General features: G+C 37.9%; 3 protein-coding genes across 5 annotated transcripts in view; 1 reads left to right on the top strand and 2 right to left on the bottom strand.

The window, feature by feature from the left end:
* The first annotated feature begins 1,747 nt into the window (after positions 1 to 1,747).
* On the top strand, positions 1,748 to 2,958 carry cks2 (CDC28 protein kinase regulatory subunit 2). Its single transcript, XM_058761122.1, has 3 exons — positions 1,748 to 1,936; positions 2,204 to 2,331; positions 2,480 to 2,958. Exons 1-3 carry the CDS (start codon positions 1,872 to 1,874, stop codon positions 2,521 to 2,523), a joined length of 237 nt encoding a protein of 78 aa, XP_058617105.1. The 5' UTR covers positions 1,748 to 1,871; the 3' UTR covers positions 2,524 to 2,958.
* A 482-nt stretch (positions 2,959 to 3,440) lies between these two features.
* cimap1d (CIMAP1 family member D) lies at positions 3,441 to 8,030 on the bottom strand. 3 transcript variants are annotated; one of them, XM_058761219.1, is made up of 4 exons: positions 7,942 to 8,030; positions 5,586 to 5,696; positions 4,380 to 4,493; positions 3,441 to 4,225 (listed from the first exon to the last, which is right to left on the bottom strand). In XM_058761219.1, exons 2-4 carry the CDS (start codon positions 5,596 to 5,598, stop codon positions 3,744 to 3,746), a joined length of 609 nt encoding a protein of 202 aa, XP_058617202.1. In that variant the 5' UTR covers positions 5,599 to 5,696; positions 7,942 to 8,030; the 3' UTR covers positions 3,441 to 3,743. The 3 variants fall into 3 exon arrangements, with proteins under 3 accessions (XP_058617202.1, XP_058617200.1, XP_058617201.1); XM_058761217.1 differs by lacking the exon at positions 7,942 to 8,030 and adding an exon at positions 7,143 to 7,876; XM_058761218.1 differs by lacking the exon at positions 7,942 to 8,030 and adding an exon at positions 7,143 to 7,876 and having other exon boundaries at positions 3,441 to 4,222.
* Positions 8,031 to 9,378: 1,348 nt separating this feature from the next.
* Positions 9,379 to 18,997, bottom strand: part of cpamd8 (C3 and PZP like alpha-2-macroglobulin domain containing 8) — a 36,252-nt gene continuing 26,633 nt past the window's right edge. Inside the window, exons 35-43 of the mRNA XM_058761300.1 lie at positions 18,196 to 18,443; positions 17,975 to 18,062; positions 15,159 to 15,233; positions 14,890 to 14,995; positions 14,483 to 14,593; positions 14,184 to 14,396; positions 12,594 to 12,668; positions 10,546 to 10,735; positions 9,379 to 10,400 (exon numbers count right to left, since the gene is read on the bottom strand). Coding sequence (XP_058617283.1) covers position 10,400; positions 10,546 to 10,735; positions 12,594 to 12,668; positions 14,184 to 14,396; positions 14,483 to 14,593; positions 14,890 to 14,995; positions 15,159 to 15,233; positions 17,975 to 18,062; positions 18,196 to 18,443 — 1,107 coding nt within the window. The 3' untranslated portion in view covers positions 9,379 to 10,399. The remainder of the gene's footprint in view (positions 10,401 to 10,545; positions 10,736 to 12,593; positions 12,669 to 14,183; positions 14,397 to 14,482; positions 14,594 to 14,889; positions 14,996 to 15,158; positions 15,234 to 17,974; positions 18,063 to 18,195; positions 18,444 to 18,997) is intronic.

Genomic DNA, 18,997 nt, shown 5'->3' with positions numbered 1-18,997 from the left:
GAGTATAAAAAGTATATTTTCATTCTAACAGACTGTTATATAGTAGCATTAAACCATGCACAAACGGATTCCTCATTTGAAGTCACAGCTTGAACAAAAGTTAGTACGTGCTACTTGTCAAACGGAAACTGTGTAATTCATTAACATAAGAGTCACTGAAGTTAACCTTTGGTTAAAGTTCTAGCAAGCCTTATTCGTTTTTTTAAACAACAAACGAGTACCACACGAAAAATAAAAATCAGTGGAAGAAATGTGTTCATTGAATCACTGGATAAACAACATGGCACCAAAAACCACTATGTATATTACCACACCAAATAAGCCATATATTGTCACATAAACTGATGTCTAAAACATTAAAAGATACAACAGAGACAGTAAAGAAGCTTTCTGATGCCTTCTTCGCTCTGCTTGATTTTGTACTGCAACAATATGTGCTTGTTAAAAAGGTCACAGGAACACTGTGGTCAAATCAGCAGCCATGACATTAAATGTTATACCATTTGAAAAAAAGATGACTACAAACAAAAGAAGAAAAAAAATGGAGCAAACCTATGCCACCTCAAACAACTCAATCTGAAATGTGGTCATTTTTGTACTTTCAAATGTTCGAAAAGCTAACTTACCCTGTCACAACTTTTCACGAGTTTCATGAACAAAGCTTGAAATACTAACAGGAAATTTTTGATTTTGCGAAATGCGAAGCTTGTAATCTTGTTAAATCTCTTCTTACATACAAAAATTGCTTAACTCGTCCTTTTAACATTTGGTCTCCTCTTCTAGGTGGATGAAATTTTAGTTGTGTGTTACACGTGTAATTCTCGACACAGTTTTGCTCTTGTAAACAGTAGCCTATCTTGTGAATATCTTGTCACATTATCGCTTTCTAGTATCTTTGCACATATCGTGTGAAGTTATTTGCTTTGGTGGCTTTAGATGCTCACTACAGAGTTAGTTACACAAAGTTAATAAGCATTTTATAATCACAGGTGTCTGATATTAACAGATATAACATTAAAGTCACAGCTATACTCAAAATAGCGGGTATTGTAATGTTTATTTCAGTGAAATGCTATTCCCCTCAGACTTACACTGGAAAAATAGTATTTTTATGAACTGAGGGATGGCTGAAATTAGCCTACTTTCCGTTGTAAATCACTTGTGGATACAAAAACCTGAATTGGATCTTAAAATAAAAAATTAAAAATATTAGTTTACGATGTATTTGTAAAATTATATGCAATTATATGTAAAAATCCACAGGATAATAGTGTATCTTTAGAAGTCTATCATTTGCAGTCGTTTGGTCATTTGACAGGATAAATGCCAAAAGTGCTGTCAAAAAGACATTTTGGAGTAAAGAAAAGGTTAACGCATTTACCACTATCATATATCATAGAAGGTCATCAAAGAAAATTAGTGCATAGTCTGTATAAATCACACAAATTAGCATAAACACCATCCTTGGGTTTCACACTTCTGTCTCACACTCACATGTTCACACGGTTATACCTACATAAGTAAACCAAACAACAACAAAAATCATACTGTTGAAAAGAGAAACATTTTCATATATATATTCTTAAAATAAACAAGGCCTGTAAATATCGAACTGACGAAATAAATCATTTTGCACAATGAGTCAGTGTTTTGCAGACTCTACCAGACTGTAGTGCTGCTGTCAAACGCAGGCGCGCGTGCAGGGGGCGGAGCCTACACGACTAGTGGCTCCGCTCAGCCTATCAGAAGCGCGGGAGGGACCGTTTGAGTTCAAACCTGAAGCGGCGCCTTCAGGAAAACACCGAGGCTACCCTGCGTGACTTATTTGGGATTTCACCTTGGATTTGGACTGAAATTAGCATTTAACCACAATGTCTTCAGCGAAAAAGCAGATTTACTATTCCGACAAGTATTCAGACGAGGAATACGAGTACAGGTGAGTCGTTGTATTTAACAGCTCCCTTTCGAGTTGACGTGAAACATCATAATGACCGTTGTTATGTCATTTGGCAGTTTCATTTTTTTTTTTTTTTTTTTAGAAAATATCTTAAAAACATCCGCAAATGATAGAAAGTGGTCCGTTTCAAATGTATTTTCCGGGTTCTGTCGTCCTAACCGCGTTATGTTGCCCGGCAAACAATTTGAAGAGCCGTTAAGTATGAAATATTAGTCAAACTAACATTGTCCCTCTCCTTCCTCATAGACATGTTATGCTTCCCAAGCAGCTTTCCAAACTGGTGCCAGCCTCCCATTTAATGTCAGAGGAGGAATGGAGAGGACTGGGAGTCCAGCAAAGTCAGGGCTGGATCCATTACATGATCCATAAACCAGGTCAGTATGTACTTGTAGACCAGGGCTGTGTTTTAAAACCTACTTTGACAGCTCAGTTACTGTCTAAGTAGGCAGCTCTGTAGTTTTTGAGAAACTGGTCCACAAAAGCTGCCCGTTATTCTCCTAATATCCCATTTTTTCCATACAGAGCCTCACATTCTGCTTTTCAGAAGACCGCTTCCCAAGGAATGAGATTTCAAGATTGTCATCGGAAGTTAAACTACTTGGTCGACTCTGACCACGCATGCATTTCTTTCCATACGTTGGGATTTGTATATAAGTTTTATTATTTGCAGATCTATGGCAATGAAATGTTACTCCTCCTTCCCATCCCCCTTTCATTCGGAGATCTGATGGCAACAGGAGCCCAGAGGGGAGCGGGCAAGTGTTTTCTGTAGATCTACACTTAAGTCACGCAAAATAAGTTGGATGGTGTTTCAGGTCTAGTACATCGCCCCTGTCGTGAATAGAAGGAATAGTTTTTGTTGTACACTACGATGATTTTTGTTGCTGAACTGCTGTTGTTAACATCTCCAACTTGTATGTTGAGCAGTCGACGTTTGTTTGTTACTCATTTGTTGTTGACAAATCAATAAATATTATTTTTATTAGCTCATTTGCATCCTGATTTGTAATCTGTGTAATGTGACATTAAACAATGTACACAGTGATCAAGATGTGCATTTCATGTAAAGCAACAGCAAATATTCAGGGTTCCCACAGGGAATTGCATTTATCGATATCACTCACAAAAAATTGGATTTTTTGTTGTTGTTGTTATACAGTGTATATGTTATACACTTTTATTTATATATATATATATATATATATATATATATATATATATTCTTTTAAATTTTAGCTAATGTTTTAGTAATTGTGTGCTTTTGTCACCATTTTTAGTCATTTACATCAAGTTAAACTAAGTTGAAAAAAGCCTCTAAGTGCCGTTTGAAATTTTCTTCTAAAATGAGCATTTGTATCAGGCTCCTGTGTGTAGGTTCAGTAATTGCACTTTAATGGCAATGAATAGGTTATTTTCTTTGCCATTAAAGTGAAATAACAAACACAGGAGCCTGAGAAAAATGCTCATTTTAGAAGAAAATTTCAAACGGCACTTAGAGGCTTTTGCATCTGAACTCTTCATATATGTGCCATTTCACTGGCTAGAAATTGTTTGTAAATGTGAGTTCTGTAAAATTATTTTTATAATTTTGTCAATTGAAGTGTCACTGAAATTCTTTAAATTATAGTTATGCTCACTTCTACAATATTTAATTGACTAGAAATTGTTCTTTGTAAGCATGATCAGAGTTCACTCTGAGACAAATGGCAAACCTTTTTAAACATGCAATGACAATTTTCAAACTGAACAGAAAAAATCTATATGTACAACTATAGCCTTCAAAATACTACTGATCTACTATTAAAGGGGTCACAAACTCCGAGTGCCTGGTCCCTAAAGAGAAAGCAGGAGGTCTTGGCTTGTGCACTGTCACTTTCTCTGGGTTATGACTTCCAGGACCTGGTGCCACTGTGGACTCCCTTGCAGCAGTGTGTCTCCCCAGCATAGAGAACGCCGGCTGCCTCGGGAGGTAGACACTGGGATCTGTGCGGTTGTATCTACAAGGACCTGGAGTTTTAGATAAGTCCTCTGATGGACCCCCAGATTTGCATCTCCCAGAGATGCTGTAACTGGCACTGGACGCTTTTGTCAAGACACTGGAGCCCATGAGAGAAGGGAGGGTGTACTTGTTTGGGGCCGGTATGGTGTCCACGGAGCGATACTGTGTTCGATAGCCCATGGTGTGGGATGGCGGTTTGCGATGGATGCTGCACAGAGAGGCTTTCTCAGGACTGTACGCTCCTGGTCCAGGGGTGGAGAAGACTGCTGCTGCAATTATCAGATACAACGAGTTAGGAACTGTCAAATTCAGTCAGCTCATTCCAAGTAAGTGTTTCCTGGTGGTTTCGACATGAAGTGGTTCAATCGACCAGTAAATAAGGAACCGCTTCAACAGAACGACACTTCGAAATAACTGACCTACCTCGGCTTTCTGTCCTGCCATGTAGGGAATAGGCAGGGGTGCCGTCTCTTCCAAAGCGAGTCAGTTTGGCATCGATATGGTATTTAGGCCCTGGACTACAGTCAATGCTATGCACTGTACAATCAAAGCAGAATAAACACAGCATTACATAATAATACTTGTTGAATATTCAAGTGAACTGTTTAACACACATGAACGTGAATTATTACACATGAATGTGTTAAACAAGTTACTTTGTAGGTTTTAAGAGCCTTTTTTATTTATTTTATCGTAAGCAATGACAAAAAGATTAAAATGTTAAGTAATCCAGTCTAATATTTTAATAATCTTTTAAATGTTTGTGATTTTTGTAGCTAAGGGGAAGGCATGAAAACATACTCAGTTCCTAAGCATACACCATACTGTACTATAATGCAAAAAAGAAAAAGTATTTAAATTTTAATTTTTTTTTACCTATATCTGTAAAAATTAAAAAAAAAAAAAAAAAAAAAAAAAAATTAAAACCCTTACAAGAAAATTAAGCATGAGTGTACCCTTTTCTGTAAAGTAACATGAAAACAATATTAATAAAAATCTCACTTCTGATCTACTAGCCTTTCTACACAGCAATCCCAGGTGAAAAACAAGCGCACTTCCATAATGTACTTAAATTGCTCTATTTTCGCGCACTAATTTTGTACTTAATATACTAAAAATGATCTTTAGTACTTCTTAAGATAATCTAAGTGTACTCAACTGTGCTATTTTGAGACACCATGAATATGAACTACACTTTCATTCACTAGTGGTAGCTAAATATATTTTTTAAATACAAAGATAGTATGTTAAAAGTGCATTTTAGTTCATATTCATGGTGTCTCAAAATAGCACAGTTGAGTACACTTAGATTATCTTAAGAAGTACTAAAGAATCATTTTTAGTATATTAAGTACAAAATTAGTGCGCGAAAATAGAGCAATTTAAGTACATTATGGAAGTGTGCTTGTTTTTCACCTGGGATGATCAACAATGTGAATTTACAGCAGTCTGTCTCCCTCTAGTGGTGACATTAGCAAAATAAGAACTAAATGATTTTAGTAAAAATAATATCAACATAGAAGATTTGTACATTCCTAGTATTAAATGAACTAGAAACACTTATGCTGTTATATTGGAGTCATTTCCCACCGAGCCCATTTATTTTACTGCAAGTTAATATAAGCTTACTGTTGTTACTCATCCTGCCATGGAAGGAGTAGGCAGGACTTGTTGACTTGGTGAAATCGTGGCCTACAAAGCCGATAGCCGGTGGAAGGATGTATCGACCAGGTCCTGGCCCTGTAAACAAGAATGGAAAACAGTCCTCATACTGTAGTCACGCACACACAACATGCATAGTTCACACTACTTATAATCAGAAATATGTAGTGATGCATTTTTTGGCAGGCAGTTGTGACAGAATCTGTTAGGGAGATCCACACCCTGTAGATGCAGCCCAGCAGGAATGTGAGCTCATCGCAGTGGCGTGATGGTTTTTCCTGGAGTGGAGGACAGACAATGCCTTTGGCTATCTACTCTGATACTACCAGGGGAATGCCATGACATCAACCCACAAATGTTTGTGTGCATGAGGAGGGCTACTGGGAGCACAGAACATTCTTTCATATCTACTTCAGCATGTTTTCACAGGCCTGGGTACAAAGTTATCGTAACCTTGCTGAACGCATGACCTTTGAAGGAAAAAGTAACTCTTCTTCAGTTAAATGAAAATCTGATGTGGATGTAAGTACATTGGAAGCATTTGTTACAATATACAACACTACTGTATGTTGCTTACAAGAACTTTTTTGGAAAAAGGTCAATTGCACTTCTATGCCAAAGCAGCTTTACAAAAAGTGGAAAGGAAAAACCCTTAGGTTTACCAAGATAATAACTTTAAATTTAGTATCATGGACAGTATGTCTTTATTTACTTATTAAAAGCATATTGAAACTACAAGTTTCAAGCTACAAGAACAATAGTTCTATTCAACAAATAAGGAGTCAATATTGGGTAAAACCTGTATTTTTGATGCCAGATACCGTGTCTATTGTTAGTAGTTTCAAACGTACTTCGAATGAGTAAAATCAACAGTCACGCGCCTCCGAGCAACATTCAGTAGCGACATTTCGTTTCTGAATGAACCAATGTTTTTGAACGAATCAGTAGGCCTAATATATAATAATTCACTCATTAAGAGCGTCACTTGTCGCCACCTTCTGGCGTTAACGATGTACAGCCGTGTACAGCCTAGGGACTGATACAAACAGTGAATACCCTGCTAAAGAAAAAATAAAATAATCAATAGAAGCCCAATAGAAAGCATCACAGAAATTCCAGTGGTTTCCATTAAAATACCATTATAAACCATTAGCTTTTTCCAGTAAAACCATTACAAAATTCCTTTTTGTAGTGTATTTTGGGCATTTTTCCAATATGATTTAACATCCCACCAACAGAATCCATCACATACCAGTAGAAACCATTATAGTTTCCATTAAAACCAATACAATTCCCATTATAACCATTAAATCCATTACATTTTCTATTGTGTTTTGGGCAGGGTTCTACTGTTTTTTTCAGCCGGGTAGTCCCAGTGCTATTCGTTTGTACATCAATATTGTTTGAACACCGTTCACCAATTGCTGATACTTCCCTCAAACACAATTTTCTTACATTGAAGGCGAGATTGTTGTTTAGTACATAGTATAGGCCTATACAAATGAATACATTAAACCAGCTCACCTTTTTCTCTGCCAGCAATGACCGGACGCTTCCTCTCTGTTTCACTCATAGTCAAGATTGCATTTGGGAGTGGAGGAGGATTAACCCTTCTAGAACTCTAAGTTTCCAGTAGAATTGGACATAGGCCTACTTACTATCAAATCTCTATGCCAACTTTTCCAGAGAATTTGAGTAAACAGAGCTCAAGGACAAGCAATTATTAAGGAATTAACATTCACGTCAGCATCAGTTTTTCCAGGCAATTTAAAAACGCAAGCAGCTACTTGCAAAAGTCCAAGAAGATGTAGATCTTCAAAACATCCAAGTTTGGGCTTCCAAAGCTGAGGTGGTGGTTAATAGAACTTTTTCATTTTCATCTTCTTAGATCAGCTGTCCTCTGCAGCACAACTCTGCCTTCTGACCTCTCTTGGACTGGACAAGTCCAGTCAAGTTCTCCACCGTCTAATGATCTGATGATGTTAGAACTAAAGCCGCCCAAGTGGAAAACTGAACACTTTTTGGAGTAATCTTCATTCAACCTGGTTGACTCTATGAGGGGCCGCCGAACCCATTAAATATACACATGCGTTTGAGAGACAGAAGCACAAAGGTGTCATCACTTGAATTCACTGTCATGTAACACTATCTCCATCAGGTCATTTCTCCTCTCGCTTCTCTTTCATGCCTTTACGATGGACCATCAAGCATGGGTCGCTAAGGAGACCAGCAGCTGGGGGCCCCCCTGCAAAGCTGCATAGAAAAGTACCTTCGGCATTTGAGAAGATACAAACTTCTGAAAGACATACAAGTGAATACGTACCATATTCCCATCTATCCAACTGAAATGCATTATCTAGGAGAGCTATTTATTTATTTTTTTAAATGGCAGGAACTGAAAGCTGGGGGCATGACAGGTGAACATGTTCACTACTGCGCTGACCAGCAAAAAAATATTAAACATTAACAGTGCTGTGGTAACCAGAGCTGGATGTCAACATAGGCAAACTCTCACAAGCTCACTCAGTGGACAGCAATACATGGGGTCAATGTTTTCAAGTTTCAGAGAGCTTTGAAGAAGCTCGAGCAGTTAACCAGGAACAACAAATTCTCTCAAAACCGTTAAAAATGCAACTTAAAATTTTTTGAAAGAATTTGTGCTCAAAAAGTAATACTGTGATTACACACGGCTGCTCTGCATAATAAAACCCAAAGTATACTAAGGTTTTTTACGCATGCATTAAGGTATGCATATACTGTGAGCGACACATGAACAAAATCTACAGAATTCCAAGTTTATCTCTCACAAATCTGACTTTTCCTCGGAGTTCTGACTTCTGAGAATTTGCAAGATCTGAAAAGTTGAGGTAAAAGGTCGCAATTACCTTTTTTATTGTTTTATTCTGTTGGAGAAAAAAAATATTTGTGAGATGTAAACTCACAATTCTTAACTTGCAGTTGTGAGATAATTTTGCAATTCTGAATTGGGAGATAAAGAGCAACTTTAAAATATTACACGTTCGACTGAATGCATAAGCGTTTGCATTAAAACTGCAGTATACTTCAGCCTTTACGCACTGGAGAATCATCGCAAACCAAATTCACCAGTGTAACTGACTGTGAGCAATGCTAGCTTAAATTAATTCCACCCAAAATACAAATATGGTATTTTCAATATACTATAACTTACTTACAGTGCCATGAAAAGGTTTTTGCCCCCTTCCTGTTTTTTTAATTTTTTTGCATATTTGTCACACTTAAAAGATTCAGATCAAACTAATTTTAATATTAAACAAAGATAAACAGAGTAAATACAAAATGCAGTTTTGAAATGATTTCATTAATGGAAAAAAGCTGTCCAAACCTGCCTGGCACTACATGAAAAAGTAATTGCCCCCTAAACCTAATAACTGCTTGTGCCACCCTTTGCAGCAACAACTGCAATCAAGCGTTTGCGGTAACTGGCAATGAGTCTTTCACATCGCTGTGGAGGAATTTTGGCCCACTCTTCTTTGCAGAATTGTTTTAATTCAGCCACATTGGAGGGTTTGAGCATGAATGGACCGTTTAAGGTCATGCCACATTTTTGCACAAATATGCAAAAAAAAAAAAACAGGAAGAGGGCAAAAACCTTTTCACGGCACTGTATATACTTGCTATACATATACTTTAACTACACTAATACTAATTTTGCATGTTATGTAGAATGGACAGAATGCAAATTGTAATTCAAACATAAAACAAAGAATCACACATGATACAAATTGCATACAAAGTTTATTCTCATTGACTTTCTTCCAAATGTGATTTGTATTCATTTTATGTTCATTAAAATTTACAGTAATTTTAAAATTTCACATAGGCCACTTTGCATATCTGCATTTTTCTGCATTGATTTTAGGGGAATTTAAATACAGTAAAGTATGTTAAATGGGCCTTGAGAGTAATAAACTCCTATTGGTACCTTACCGCATCATTAAATTAAACTTGAATAATCACATTAGAGGCATTCTGTTTAAAAGTGCAGATTTTATGTGGGCCTACCGATTTTCATTTAGCATGGAGGTTTATTCAAAATAGCTTATATTCTGTACAAATCATATTCCAGTTTGTATAACAGAGTTTGTTTTCTGTGATGCAGAGACTAATTTAGCATAGGGTGACTGGGAAAGAAGCTTATTTATCAGTTGCAGTCTCCTCTCCAATGAATAAGTCAGACTATAAGTAAAAATAGTAGCTACACACCTTAACGCACAATTTTGTGCATTTTTTCTGCTATGGAAGTGCACGGTCCATCACAGCACATTTTAACGGGTTGTAAAACCACACCAGTAGATTGTGTTCAAAAAGAAGGGAGGAGCTGACTGAGGAATTGAGAAAATAAAAAAATAAAAACCGAACAAACAAAGGCACTAGCCACAAATAAATACCACAGAAAACAAAAACAATAAAATATTTGATTTTTAGGTAAATTGTACTTACAAACATAAATACTGGACTATTAAAACTAGATTACAAGAGATTGACTTAAGAGGAATACATGGAAACGTCATACCATCACTAAACGTAAAGAGCTATGGAAATGAATTAAAAAAAATAAAAGAGAGGAGAACTGATATTATCTCTCTTTCCGAACACACACACACACACACACTCAGAGCTGTCATCTCGTTGCAACAGACTGGGTCCACCGCTCTTTACCAGCCTTTCTTACACACAAACATATTCACAGAGAATGTACAATGTGGAGCTCCTGCACTTGCTGCTGACGGCCAGGTGTCTCTGTTGTAGAGGAGGCAGAGAAAAAGACAAAAGATTGATGTTTATATTATATATGTAAGTGACAAAGAAAATGTTTCACATGGGCAAGACATTTTTTGGAAGAAATAGTCCTTTAAGTGACTGTGGTAAATGGGTTGTATCTCACCATCGCTCAGGTGAGTCCTTTGTGTCCACTGTGAGGATATGTCCACTCAGTTGTTTGGTGTCTGCCGCCTCCTCTTCTTCTCCTATAGGAATTAACTTCTCCTCACTCTCTGGTGAAAAGCTCTCAGTGTCTGGGTCGTACTCGTAAGAATAGTAGGACACCTCAGCTACAGAGCCTGGCTCCTCCCCTCCTATTAAATAAATCACATATAGCAAAGCAATTTGCCATCTTCAACAAAAGCATTGTTTGATTTGTTTCAGGGACATTTAGATATTTGTTCTGGAAATCAAGATAAGAAAAAAAGATAAGAATTTTCTTTCTTTTTTTTTTAGTTTGGCTGTGATGTTCCCCAAGTGTATGTTTTTGGCCTGCTTTACTTTTTGCTAAAAACGTGTTTGTGTAATTTAAGTAACATTTTCATAGTTGTTAATAAATAACATTTTAAATTAATATAGTTAGCAAATAAATCCATTGCCAGACTACATGACTGATGGAAAAAAATACATGTACAAAATGGCCTGTAGGGGGCGTTCCTTGCATACACAAAGCAACAACTCAAGCTGACTCTATTACTGTCATATGTTTCAATAGACCAAGTGTGTAAATGTATCTCTCATGTTAGGAATTCACAGCTTGGGTGTCTTAACTCATTTATCTTTCCACAGAGAATGTTTGCAGAGCTTTAAATGCAGAAATGTCCATAAATGAGAAAAAAAGAAGGAAAAAAAAGAAAAAAGAAATCCAAGTTTATAGGCTTTTGTCATCACAGCTGCTCTGCACCACTTAATGTCTTTCGTGCAGTTTGGAATTATACCTGAAACTGAAACCTACTTATTTCCATATTATCCTTCAACATTATTACAACATCCATATATATAAATAAATGTACATTTCTCAGATCTTTTTGAGCTTAGGTCAGAATAAGACGTCGCTGCAAATTGGGAATTCTGCTTCGAAAAACATTTCTGATCTAAGCTGAACTTGTGTCAAGGAAATGCTTTCACAGATTTCCAAAACACATATTTCTGCTACACAGGTGATGGTGTGAGTTTTCCAAACAGATTTTCAATTGGCAAACTCAAGAAAGTCACCTCAATAATATGGGTGCAAACAAACTTAGTAATTACCTCAAGCAAAAAAGAGCTGTAAATTCCTGCTAACATTTAAACAGGTGGCACCTAGGTAAAGGAAACTTATAAATAAATAAAAAAATAAAAAAATAAAAGCGGGCCAAAACCATAACCTTGAGGAACCCCAACAACCACAGCCCTATAGACACATTTTCTTGGCCCAAACACAACACTAGGCAAGTCTTAACAGCTCTGCAAGAAACTGTCTAATCAGTCTGGGAGTTTTCTAGAGGACACAGACGCACATACCTACACACACACACCTAGCTGAAAGTGCATGTGATATCATGAGTGCTTCTAACTTGCCTTAAGTGCTAATTTCGCTACTTAATGGGTTGTAATGCTTTTCCTTATCAAATTACCTTCATTCCAATGAGGGTAATACACTACATAAAATCTTTGCTTTTGTCCTGTTTTCCAATAAAGTATCCAAATATCATTAAAACAAGCAAAATTCTGATAATACTTGGTTTTAGAAAATGTATCTTGAATTAATTGTTAAGTCTCTTGAATTCATAGTTTTTGCAATATATTATAAGGACTCCAATTAGGGCAATACAATCAAGAATATGATGGATATAAATCCTTCTAAAGATACTTCAGCATTGATTTCCAACCTGTTGCATTAAAATTTGTCCGTATCAAATTCACCTAACTTCTCTCAGTTAATGGTGTTTGAACAGGCCAAGCCCTATACGGGAAGGTGCGAGGTGAGCGACAGGAGGCTGGGATACTAATTATCCAAGCATTAATGTAGTCTGGACTGATATGCAGGCCTGTGCACGTATAAGCTTCTATGCATGTAGCATCTGATCGCTGAACTCTTCAACACCTGCCCATGTGTGGCACACGCTCACACCTGCAGGGCACTGACACAGATGTGTTCAAAGAAAAGAAGAAGAGAGGAGAAGATGATACCTGCAGGAATGAGTATAGGTTCCTGTTCTGGTTCTTCTCCTGTAGCATGTTCTCGCTCTTCTACGGCCACCTCCACTGTAGGATGACAACGCACACATAAACAGGTCAAATTAAAGTTCAATGCAGTACTTTACCTAGGAAACAGATACATCAGTTGCTCAGTGTTTCATATCTGGCTTCCAGTTCCAAGTCTAATATCATTTGTTTGAACTTGTGATACTTTGGGTTAGGGTTAGCACACCATCCAGTAGCAACATTTTTGCTTCTGAATTTTTAATAAGAGCACCAATGATCCTGAAATGAATCTAATGACACTTTAGAGTGACAAATGTATCTTTACAAAACCTGATACCAAAATATGTAAATTTTTAGGAACGTTTTTTAAATGACGCACAATAGAAATTGCTGATGAGTTTTGAACTAATTGTTTGAAACAATTTTAACTGATTTACAGAAATGAATCACACTGACCAACACCGACACTAACACTTCTGAAATCTGTGGAAAACTTGATGCAAACATTAAAACTAAAACAATTAAAATAATCACAACATCCATAATGTTACAAGAAAAGTCATTGTGAATATATAACTGTACCAGCAGATTAAAACCAAAACTGCTTGTAATTTACAATCTATAACCTGCAATGCACAGCTCCTAAAATTGCAAATACTATTCCCTCGTTTAAATCAGTGCACCTGCAAATAAAATAATCATGCAGCCCTAAACATGCTACTGCGGTTTACCATATTGGCACTGGTGTCCCGCATAACCATTTTTGTGTCCCCCTCCCGATGGCGGTCCTCTGTAAAACAAGAAAGCCCCTTTGTTGTTGGTCCGCTCGTCGGAAAGGAATGTGACAGGATTTTTCTAACCCTCTGCCTCCCCCTTTCTTTTCTCTGTCAAAGGGCCCTGGACAAAAGCGCTCTGTCATTTGGGGAGCCCTGTAATACACCATATACTGGTGTGTGTATGAGCATATGCATGTGTTTATATTATCTGCAACTGCAGCACCTGAACAGATGTTCCTACCAGAGCAGGTACACGCACCTCAGTCTTTCTCTGTAGCGAATACACGGGTTTGATTCTTCGTATAAGGCCTGTCTGGACACGGATAATTGCAAAGTACTGAAAACACTTTGATTCTCTTTGATGCGTAAGTGGATGAGGCTTTAATCTCGCCTGTGATATGAAAAAAACAGCAACCGGATGTCAAGTGGCAAGATACGAATCTCAACAACAGACCAAAACGACCCTATGAACACTCTGATCCACATTACGTTTGGAGATTTGTTTGGCTGAAACATCTGCGGTCTTCCTCACATGTCCATGCCTGTGTATATCCAAAAGTCCTGCGCATTAACCTCTTAAAAGGAAGGAAAAAACGTGTCTCTAATTATGCAACGAGCATGACTTCATCTTAAAGTGTCTAGGAAGGGTAGCACCTGGTTCAAGATCACATGGCATAAATCTTGGCGAAAACGAGTTTTGTAATGAAACATTACAGGTTTACAAAGCCTGGGTCCTTAAAGTTGCGTAAAAAAAAAAAAAATCTAGGCTATAAATTCGCAGGGAGGTCGCAGAACTTACTCTGTGGGCAGTGGCTGAAGGGCATCTGCTCGATCCGTGTGCCATTCCTGCAGGCGGACACCTCCATCTGGCACTGGTTTTGGTAGATTTGGCCATCAGAACCACACACGGGCTCGCCATCATAGCCGCAGTCACGATAACACGTACATCGCTCGTAGTGTTCCTCCTCCGGACAATCAAAAATATTGTTGCACTGGCCACCTTGCACAAAGCCTTGAGTAGGAGAGTGAATGTTTCATTAAATATGAAGTGTTTGATATTAGAAGTATATATACACTAGGAGACAAAGATGTACTGACCCGTCCAGTGATTGCTGGAGCTTTCCACTTCATTGCATGTGGTGCCGTCACATAGTTCTCGTGCAAGTGGACTGCTCTCACTCACGTTGTAGAAACGAGTGGCTTCAAATGCTGTATACACACACACACACATAAGTCAGTAAAAAGAGATTGGATATAACTAAAAGTAATAACTTGTATACTCATTTCAGTAAGGAGTTAGAAAATTAAGACAGTTTGTTTGTGACTCATTTGTGAGGCACTTTTCTGATTCATTAAAGTTCATATGAGTCATTTACTCAAACTGAACTACACTGGTACACCACCTGTTTGTTGTTGTGTGTAAAACAAATCAAATCAAATACCACTGCTGTACTATGGTGCCACCACAATTCTCTTTTATATGGAGTAGGATGGTCCAAACTCACCTGGTTCATAATAGTCATAGACTTTCACTGGCACTGGAGCCGTTTTGCCCACAATATACTCCCTCACGGCATTGAAGGCCACACATGTCATACACTGACTTGGGATCTGTGGAAAAGACAAGATCCCAGCGGACTTTACAATGACAAATCCTTAATACACTCCCCTGACAGAACACCTGGAGTTATATGAGACTTTAACTCAAGCTCTCATGCTGTGTAAAAGTGCTGCTAGAGCCACACAAAGCTGTAGTTACGCAACATTAGCTCACCTCGTCGAAGTAGAAGAGAACCTTTCGTCCGTCTACTTCATACCTCTTCAGCCCTACTCGCTTATCCATCAACAGCTGGGAACAAAATGATTACAAAGAGGATTATTTAGCACTATGAACAATGCTAACTTAAATTCTAAAGCATAATTTAATAAATGGTTTTATCTTTTAGTACATTTATTACAAGCACAATTCACATGTAAACCATTTTTTTTAATGTGGCCAGGTCAGTTTTGGGTCTAAACCAAAATTTTTCATTCTTCAAACCAAGCTAGCATTTAGCTAACTCTGTTGAAGGGAGAAACACAAGTTAAAGAGAAAAACATGCAGTAACTGTTGTACATCTGACTGGTACATTTGACTTTAAGGCAGGATTTTCTCTTCACCTTCATATTCATACTGTATATCTGACTTCTCAAACCTGCTAGCTGTCATGCTAACAATTAAATGCATAATTTCACTGCTCAACTTTTTGCTCATGTCATACACTCAGTATGTTGAGTATCTGTACAGCGCTTCCTTCCACGAGATGTCATATTTAATCAGGGTCTGTTTAGCATCCTAACATCCTATGTGTGTGTGTGTGTGTGTGTGTGTGTGTGTGTGTGATAAAGAGAAAGGTGGCAAGTGCTCGGACAGTTTATGAGGGGCCCAGTGTGAGCTGGCGCCACAAGGACACATTCGAACATAAACACACATAAACATACACATTATGACTGCAGCCCCAAATAAATGACCAAGAGTGATTTGATTTGTCCAAAAGCCACAGCAGAGAGCATGATTTCAGAAAAAAAGCCTTGCTTGTTAGCGTTGCCAAAATAAAAAGTCTAAAAAAGGAATCTTGCTGCCTTAGGGACCAAAGACCGTTGTTGTAATTAGACATTTATAGCCTTATACGTAAATAACACCGCTGACTTCACTGTTCATTGTAAAAAATATTGATTTTCACTGTGGAATATATGAGAAGCAAACAATCTTCCAAGCATGTCCTCCCCCTTACTATAAATTAAAACAATGAGACATGACGGTGTAAGCAATCTCGCTTCCCATAGCGAAACGAGGAATGTGAACAGCCGGGGTCGTGCAATAAACATGGAGCCAGCCAGAGGTGGCTGTGTAAAGCCAGCTCGTTACTGGCTAATGGCGCTAATGAGACACGTTCCACCGTGGTGAGCTTCGGAGTCGGTTCACGTTATACGGCTCCCGTGGTAGCATCAGTTTACTAGCGTTGAGGACATGAGGCCTGGGACCTATAACATGACTAATGAGGGACAATCAGTTGACTGGGGACAGCGTAGGTAACCTAAACCAACCTCCATTTACCCACATACCCCCAGCTGGAGGAGGAGGTGGGGCTGATTGACCCCCCTGAGCATTTCCTGTTCCAGGCCACTGTTGTGGACATTATGGGCCTCTGGATGGTCTGTAAGCCCAACTAGAGCTGCTTGACCTCCTGAGAATTAGGTCACACCAGATTGATGTAGATGTATGTATGTAAGTGGTGTGCGGTGGAGGCAAACTCCTCATTTTTAAGATTTTTAAAATTAAATGTAAATTAATTTCCCAGCCACATTTTCTTGTTTAAATAAGCATTACTTATACTATCAGAAAAAGAAACAATTCTATTTTATATTTTTACATTAACAATGTAATCAATATTCTATTTATTAAGGCCAAGTTGAATCTCATCAAGTCAGTTTTTTGAAGCATTTTACATTTATTCCAAAATAATAACTCAAGGAAGTAACAATTTAAACAATATATTTTATTTGTGAACTTATGTTCAGCTATTCTTTTTAATAGTTAACGTTAAACTATTTTTGAATTTTCGGATCATCAGTCATCAAAGCTTGGTAAATATTGGTCACAGAAGTGGAGATTTACTTTAAAATTTTCACCAGGCTGATTACTCACTAAAAAAAAATCCCACAGATCATGTTTTCAGGCCACTTCAAGTCTTATTTTGACGTAACAAAATGGTTATATCTAATTTTGGGAGTAGTTTACTTTTTCCCCATTAACGCCATTATATTGTTCATTAAGAACGCGCACAAACAAAAGAGGCGGGAATTAATCGCATGAACCAATCACAGTCGAACATAACCAGTCATGTCCAATCATATCGCGATGGAGGCATTACCTCCTCTCACGTGACTTTCTCCCATTCATTCTCAATTCCCCCCCAACAAACTCAACGCACGCTTCAGGGAGTCTGTTAAAACTTAATGGGCTCAGGGGAGGCGAGAGAGACACGGACTCCTGCTGTATCTTTAGCTGCTTTAGGTGTCGCTGTTGGACAATGTTTCTTTAGAAAAACGAGTGATTTACACACTTTTTAATGTTATATTTTGTAACATTGCCGTTGTTTTATTTTTGTACTATGAAGTTTTTTTCTCATCCAATATTTTGATTTCCTTGGAGGAAATGCCCCTGCTATATATATATATATATATATATATATGATCAATCTATTTCATATATAATTTCATCTTTTTATTTTATTTGACAATCAAAATATGAATGAGTGTTGAGTGTTCTGTGTGTTTATGTTTGTGTGTGTGTTCGTGAGAGAGTGAAGAGTCTGATAAATTCCATGCCATATTGTCTCCTTTGAAATGGCCTCCAGATGTAAACTCTGTTCATCTGCCAGGAGGACACATGCAGAGAAATAGAAAAGGAAAGAGCGAGAGAGATGCACTGTCCTATTATAGAGACACCTTGTCAATTTTGTGTCTACCTTGAATGTTGTGAAATGTGAATGTGGCAAACGATGGGAAGTTGTAGGAGAGAGAATACACAAAAAAGGGCAATCTCACCCTCTCCAAACTCTCGATATCTGCACGGAAGCCAGACAAAAGAGGGACTTCTAGGACAGCCATATTGGATGACCCAGCATGCAGCCACCTGAGGAGGTACATTTTGGAGTTAGAGAGTAAACAATACTTCTAAAATCAATCTAAGGTTATTCATTCATATCAATCAAGATCAAGTGAAATAGGCCTCAAAATGCATCAAATCCTTTTGTTGATGTTGTTACCTGGTGCAAACCTCTAAAGTAACACGGTAGTCCAGGTGGTCTTGGTGGGCTGCGGGATCCTCGTCGTCTACAGGAGCTCTTCGCTTGCGACTCAGCTCTGATCGGTTATCAGCACGAGAACGGGAGCGAGGAGACATGTGTCGTGAGGACGGCTGGATGTGATGTTCCTGTCTGGGTTCCTTGAGATCGACTTTAAGCTGAAAGGCAGGCTTAGCCACCGGATCAGGCACATTGTAGGATACATCAATCTGAAGATGGAGAGAAGGACATGATCGACACCATGAGGCCAGAGCACCATGGCTTCATCTAGTACCCCATTTTCATTCAAAGAAATGTTAAAGAATGGACTTTTTTTGTCCATTTAATTGCCTACCAGGAGTAAATCGTACCACTTGTCACCTAAAAATGAAAGTACTAATTTATGTCCTTAAGCACAAATAGTGCTAATTACATGCCGAAATTTAGTATTTAGTGTAAGGGGTTTTGTTTGCAAGATTCTTAAAATTAGCATTTCTTCCTCAAAACAACCTGAGAACAGAACGTACTAGGTCAAGGTGCTGACATGGTTCTGGTTGTTTTTGTGGCCCAGAATGAGTCTATTGTTTCTAAAGAACATCTTACCAAAAAAAAAAAAAAAAAAAAAAATAGACTAGACCATCCTATCTAGTGGGTAGATTACAGGAGAAAGAACATACCCCTGGCATACAATTGCTTAAGTTTTACCAGATCTTCCCATTCTAAAGGCAGGAATGTGAACATTAGTACTGAATTTCCCCTGGAAAGAGAGCTGGCTGTCGCCAAA

The sequence above is a fragment of the Onychostoma macrolepis genome, chromosome 22 (assembly GCF_012432095.1).
Source record: "Onychostoma macrolepis isolate SWU-2019 chromosome 22, ASM1243209v1, whole genome shotgun sequence".
NCBI lineage: Eukaryota > Metazoa > Chordata > Actinopteri > Cypriniformes > Cyprinidae > Onychostoma > Onychostoma macrolepis.
This window is presented reverse-complemented; position numbering and strand designations above follow the sequence as displayed.

Bases quoted from the DNA above. Each gene is read 5' to 3' on its own strand.
- cimap1d (XM_058761217.1), bottom strand. From the start codon at position 7,191: ATGAGTGAAACAGAGAGGAAGCGTCCGGTCATTGCTGGCAGAGAAAAA. The intron at 5,697-7,142 runs GTGAGCTGGTTT...TCTTGTTTACAG, and splicing joins CATTGCTGGCAGAGAAAAAG to GGCCAGGACCTGGTCGATAC. The intron at 4,494-5,585 runs GTAAGCTTATAT...TTGATTGTACAG, and splicing joins TGGCAGGATGAGTAACAACA to TGCATAGCATTGACTGTAGT.
- cks2 (XM_058761122.1), top strand. From the start codon at position 1,872: ATGTCTTCAGCGAAAAAGCAGATTTACTATTCCGACAAGTATTCAGAC. The intron at 1,937-2,203 runs GTGAGTCGTTGT...CCTTCCTCATAG, and splicing joins GACGAGGAATACGAGTACAG to ACATGTTATGCTTCCCAAGC. The intron at 2,332-2,479 runs GTCAGTATGTAC...TTTTCCATACAG, and splicing joins TTACATGATCCATAAACCAG to AGCCTCACATTCTGCTTTTC.